Source organism: Electrophorus electricus, chromosome 10 (genome assembly GCF_041902795.1).
Source record: "Electrophorus electricus isolate QZ-2024a chromosome 10, ASM4190279v1, whole genome shotgun sequence".
NCBI classification, from domain to species: Eukaryota; Metazoa; Chordata; class Actinopteri; order Gymnotiformes; family Gymnotidae; genus Electrophorus; species Electrophorus electricus.
The window spans coordinates 21,143,277-21,149,345 of NC_137506.1; the positions used below are offsets into that span (position 1 = coordinate 21,143,277).

Genomic DNA, 6,069 nt, shown 5'->3' on the forward strand with positions numbered 1-6,069 from the left:
CTGACTCGAGTTCTTGGTACAGCTGACGCTTGTCTGGACGTTTCTACCACGTTCGGCACCGGAGAACCGGCCTCCTCTTTCTGCGCGTCGACTCCTTCACGTACATTTGTGTATCTGTTTACCTGGTTGAGGTTGCCAGGATTGAGTTCACTGAATTTACGGTACATGAGCTCAATTTTGAGGGAATCGTGCCCGACAAACGGTTTCCAAGTTTTTTTGTCCTCCTTGTAAAACCATCGAACCTCCTCCGGTCCCAGTTCAGTAACCTCAAACCGATGCCTGGAAGCGGTCGAGCGATTTCTTTTCCTGTTTTCCAGCGGACTGATGTTTCCATCGTTCTCGTTGTAATCCAGGTGACCGGGGTCGAGGTACCCGCCTGCCGGAGTGTGACTGTGGCAGGCTGGATAAGCCTCCTCCAGGCCCAGCGTCATACCGTCCTGTGAAGCACGGCGATGACCGCGGAGGAGCGGCACATGCCTCTCCAGACCCGCCTGCATTCCCCTGACGGCCGGGTCATCACAGCAGCAAGCAAACACACCATTACCCAGCTCCCAGTCCCTGGCGCCGACAGAGGAGCTACTGTTTACAGGACTCTGCGGTGGGCTTATGAAAGGGGTCTTGTTCGTAAAACTGCTCATTACTAGTTACCTTGCGAAACAAGCTATCCAAGCAGCCGGCCCTTTTCAAATAGGTTAGTGGAAATTACAATGCCATAAGCTCCAGCTAGCGAAATAGAGATATTTTACACGAACCAAAATATAAATGTCAAACTGTAGAAAGGTAGTTTATACGTAACGTTATAGCTGAACTTGCCCTCTCAACGTCAAGACATGCTAGCAGGCTAAGATGGTAACGCAACTAACAACCATTGCATTCTGCTGCACAGAAAATCTCGTTCTGCTTCTGTCGTCCCCAGTAAATCACCTCCATCTACAGCAGTGACTTATTTGAGCCTGCTAATGTGGAGAGATGTCATCTAGAATTTTCTTGGTTTTTCTCCTTTCTGGCAGCGTAAATCCTCATTGAAAATTCCTGCTTCCTTGTTTGAAGGAACTGAACCCTACCAAGGCTTCATTCGTTTTCAAACAACTCACCGGCTTGCATGGTGACAAGTGCGTAACATACACTCCCGTACGTGACAGTACACGAGAGCAAGGATTTGGCAACGGGAGCGCGCACGTCTTTGCAACCTAGGTGCACACAGCAAGTAGACTATAAATAGGAAGGATTATTAAAGGCACCGAATTTAAACAAAACATCCGTTTCTGAAGCACTGTAATATTATAAGATGAACCTTATTTTAAAATAAAACTATAAAGAATCATTTTGATTGGGATGTTTTATCAGACTGAGGATCACTCTTAGTCCCAGACCATCTTTAGTGTCTGAAAAGAAACCTCCAGCAGGTATTAATTTTCAAGAAAATATCTTGCATCTACGTTATTAAATTGTTACGTATTTTTTTCTAGTCCAACCTATAGTTCCTGTTATTGTACTTTCATAGAATCGCCGCACGGTGGCACAGTTGACCTTGTTTTGATAATAGGACCGCTAACTCAACGATTTTGGTCTCAAGTCATATTATGAAATGACTAACACAGCTGCAGTAAAGATAGTAAAAATAGGTACCACTTATTGTAATAACCCACACAAACTGAAATCCAAGTCATGTAGTTCTATAAAGTAGTAATATTATTTACTGGGAGGTTTTCTGGAATGACTGAACATAAGTTTCTGACATGTTATCTATCTGTATCTCTCTTTGCATTTGTATGCACTGCCCATTGATGAAGGTTTTTGAGAACTTAAATTTCCCAGCCCTGGATGTAAAAGTCAGGGGTTAAAAAAAAATCAGAGAATCTGCTTGGGGGCTGTGGAGTTGGGCTGGCTGTGTGAGGCTTGTCCCCCTGCTGTAGGGCAAGAGCACTGAGCATTAACAGGCGCACTGTCCCATGTCCCGCTTTAAGTAAACAAGCCCACAATCAGTGCCCTCTCACCAGCATGTGGGCGGCCACACGACATGTCGACCATGTCCATGTGGACGGCCTCACGACGCAACGACCACGTCCATCACAGCAGGCTGATCTTCAACCCCCTGTTGAGCCCTTGGCTCTGTTTCCCAGGGAGGGTAGGCATTCTGCCTAAGAGAAATGTGAAAAGTAGGTTTTAACATTGAACATTTTTTTGGTTTTAATGCACTGAACACACACAGACATACACAACTCAATCTGGATCAGTTCTGGGTTCTTGTGGGTTGCATGTGGAGAAACAAACGGACGTGCCTGGTTAGATTGTTTATATCATCTGAAGGCTTGGGGTGGGTGGAAGAGGCCACGCATCCAGCCTGCAACTCCTCTCCACATGTAGAACCAGACCACCAGGACCTTTATATCCATCCATCCCATGAACAACAGTGGGGCAACTTTCAGTGTTTAGTTCATAGGGTAACACAATGGGATTAATCAGCAGCAGTTACAGTGGTAAATGTCACAAACAAACAACCCATGTACAAAAGATCTGCTGCGATTTATTTATGCCACACATCTGAAGCTTTATTATAAATGTAAAACCACACTGTTTCCTTTGTGTACTGATTCAACAGGCCCTGTGTAGATAATAATCTATGTAAATCTAAAAGAATGTAGGTAAATCTAAAAGCTTGTTTAGTGTCTCTGTACATTTAATGCCTGTAAGTTCTTTTAACCAGATCTGCATGTACCTTACATATTTTGTCTGTGTGTATGTGTGTGTGTGTGTGTGCCTGTGTGTGTGTGTTGAATTGTGTGTGGGGGGGTCTTTGTTGTGTGCTGGGACATCTGATCTCTTGCTCACCCGCACGCCACACTTGCTTGCAGGTGGTCTATCTGCGCCAGCAGCAGATTTCATATTTCGCAGGAACGCAGCACGCCCTGGACACCATCATTGAGTCCACATGGCACACCGGAAAGCTCTTCTGTGAACACTTGGCTGAAATATGCTGCCTAGCAGCCTATTTCCCGCCGCCCCCTCCCGACCCATCTCCCCAACACACTCCCCCTCAACACACTCCTCCCCAACACACTCCTCGCTCGCTGGGCCTCACAGTTACAAGCTAGTCACAAAGCTACAGATGTTGGCAGATGTCTTTAACTCTTTGGATTCCAAACATCTCTGTAAATGTCCTCTGTTAATGGAAACTTAGCTGTTGGCCATTGTTGTGAAGTCTTGTGAAGTGAAGTCATTTAGAAAAATAAATAAGTAAAAAAAAGATTTTCATAGGTTATGTTCCTCCTTTTTTTTTGTTTATGTGGAAGTAATTTTCTCATCCTTTGTTGTTTAGTGTGTCTTTTATAGTGCATCAGGCTCTACTTAACTGTGATTTAGAAGTACCATCTTCGCTCACAAAACAACCAAATGCCCGATAAGATGCGATTGCCTTTGTTGACCTGAATGAACACTTGTGCCACAGGTCAGAGCAGGGCTGAGCCCCAGAGTCTCAGTACTGCTGCTGAAGATAAGCGTTCAAAAAACCAGACATAGACCTCTGCATAACTCGCATAGTGGCGCGGTGAAGTGGTGTCCTGTAGAAAAAGCTGGTGTTTGTAATGCTGTGGTAGGTGTGTATCAGAGCTCATAAATGATGGGAGAGCTACACTGAGGAGTAGGAAGGCCTGGCAGATGTCAGCCCTCTATGTGAGCAGATCCAGGCTGTGTGTATGCTACACACATTCCAGTATCAGCGCACTCGCTTCTTAGCAAGGGCAATATAAACAGGAAGCAGACTGAATGCATTTATAAAAAAGCTAGATTTTTTTCAAATCTGGGGGCTTAGATTAAGGTCTTGACTTTACAAGTCTCTAGCCTACAGTTACATTACATGATAAATATTGTGCTGGAAGGAAATTATTTCCCTTTCTCTCTTTGGGTGTGTGTGTTTGGGTGTGTTTCATTATTGAATATGGATCTTAAGGGCATCTTTAACCTGGTAGGGAACTATTCAGAACCTGAACATTAGGCCTGTGTGTTTTCACCAATCATATGCACAGGTTCATGTATAAATGCGTGGTTTAGTCAATCATCTTTGTTCATCTTCAACAGCAAGCATCCTGGAAGCCTTTGCTATTAGACTCCACTCTGCTTGCCTTTCCTATCACACAGCACAGCCAGTTTTTTTTTTTTATAGCAAACCATGAAACTGTAGATCTGTATAGCAAACATACTGTCGCTTGCACAATTACAAATGTTAAAAAGAATAATGCAGCAGGTTAAAGACCTTTATCAGGCAAATTACGCAGCAAAAATGTTAAAAGGCTCGTTTTATACATTATAGAACCAATTGATTTGTTTTATCTTTCACAGTTGATGCCTGCAGAGTTTTGATGCGAAAAGTTTTATTTAACTTTTATTTTTTTAAGTGTAATTTTGAGGAATACACCCTTACGCACATTCATACTCACACAGGTACACACATTCATTGGCCAATATCTGGAGTTATATAACAGTTACCACACATTATCCCCTTAGAGTAGCTGTCTGTTAGAACATAACATTTCCCATTTTGCATTCACTTCATGTCAACTAGTGCAGTGGGGTATAGATTCTAAAACAGCAAAACTCATTAAACCTCTGCACCAACAGATGATCTGAATTCCCCATTTAAGATGGACAAGCCTTTTAAACTGCAGTTTCTATGCATTCCTCATATTCAGAGCAATATTCTTTGGAATAAACCAAGATGGGATCAATTAAAACAATGAGCACAACTTTTAAATTTCTAACATCTGGCTAAATTCTTTATTTGATCAATAAAACACCTTTTCCTTCCTGCATCCTATACTTATATTTCAGACTTCGCAACTCAGCAGGGTGATAAAGAGTACACACTTTTTGTGTGATGTAGCAAACTAATTCCTCGCCAGTATTCCTCTCCAAAGACCTCAGAGCTTCTTAACGTTTCTCTGAGCTATAAAATCTTGGCAAGAATCACATTGTCAGGGAAGTGTGAATATTCCAGGGTTCTAGCGTGTGTGCACACTGACCCACAGATTGCTCTGTGCCGAGCCCTGAGCTTGACCTTCCATGGTCCAGGAACCAGTCGCAGAATCTGAAATATTAGGCGGGATAGTACATGACATTATAATTCCTTTTTCATGGGAGAGAGCTCTAAGCAAACACCGCCTTGTTGCTGTAGGATGGAGGAGTGTTTTCTTGTGTCACACTCGCTGAGTGAACACTCAGCCCACTGCCCCCTGTCCCCCTCCCTATATCTTCCTGATGGTACTGGGCTCCAGCATTGCGATGGTTAAGGCTGTTCCGGAGGCCCCACCCCGCTGCCCGCTCCCATCGATGGAGCCGGGCCCCTCAGCCTCGTGCTGGGAGGTTGTGCAAGTTTCCCACCCGGCGTCCACGCTCCACCGAGGCGCTGTGGCCAAAACAAGCAGGTGTTTGCTGATTCTCGTGGCTCCCTCCTCTGCTCCTGCCAGGGATCCTTCAACACTCATGTGCTTTTAGAATTAGGGAAGTCATTGCAGTCTTGGCACGGTCGTCGCTCCGGGCTGAGGTCTAGCAGCTGTGCTCCCTTCTTTTCTCTCTCTTTCTCTCTCTCTCTGTCTCTGTCTCTTTTCTCTTCCCACCTCATACCGCCGCATGTGAGTCAGTGAGCAAGCCCTCTTTAGTGTGGCATGGGGCCCATGGGAAATTGATACAAAACAGTAGAAATATCACACAACATATAACAGCTCATTTGACCAATTTTAGCTTATATTATGAATCAAACATTTTGTCTAACAATGATCAGACAAGGTTTGTTTTGACTGCTTCAGTTTCTTGGTAAGTGTCTGTGAAGTGAAGTCATTGTTCAGGTAGTCTGTTTAGGAATTTTTGTGAAAATGGAGATCCCACCACAAGAGGGCATCACATTCAAAGGAGTTGAACGTGTTCAAATTAACCAAGTGACCCCTTTCATCATGTTGCTTCCAAGCTGTCTACTTTGCGTTTGTTGGTGTTGTAGCAGAATCAATAAATTTATAGCAAATCTATGCTTCACATTCGAAATAAGTGATGATATTAATAATATAAAAGAGCAAGAAC

At 43.8% G+C, this 6,069-nt stretch overlaps 1 protein-coding gene across 2 annotated transcripts in view; it reads right to left on the reverse strand.

Moving 5' to 3' along the window:
* The window catches only part of ddhd1a (DDHD domain containing 1a), a 20,511-nt gene extending 19,384 nt beyond the window's left edge, over positions 1-1,127 (reverse strand). Inside the window, exon 1 of one of the 2 annotated variants that reach the window (XM_081721457.1) lies at positions 1-1,127. This exon is cut by the window's left edge and continues 146 nt beyond it. In XM_081721457.1, the coding sequence (XP_081577583.1) occupies positions 1-638 (638 nt within the window). In that variant the 5' untranslated portion in view covers positions 639-1,127. The other variant, XM_027002389.3, reaches the window with a different exon arrangement.
* Positions 1,128-6,069: the final 4,942 nt, after the last annotated feature.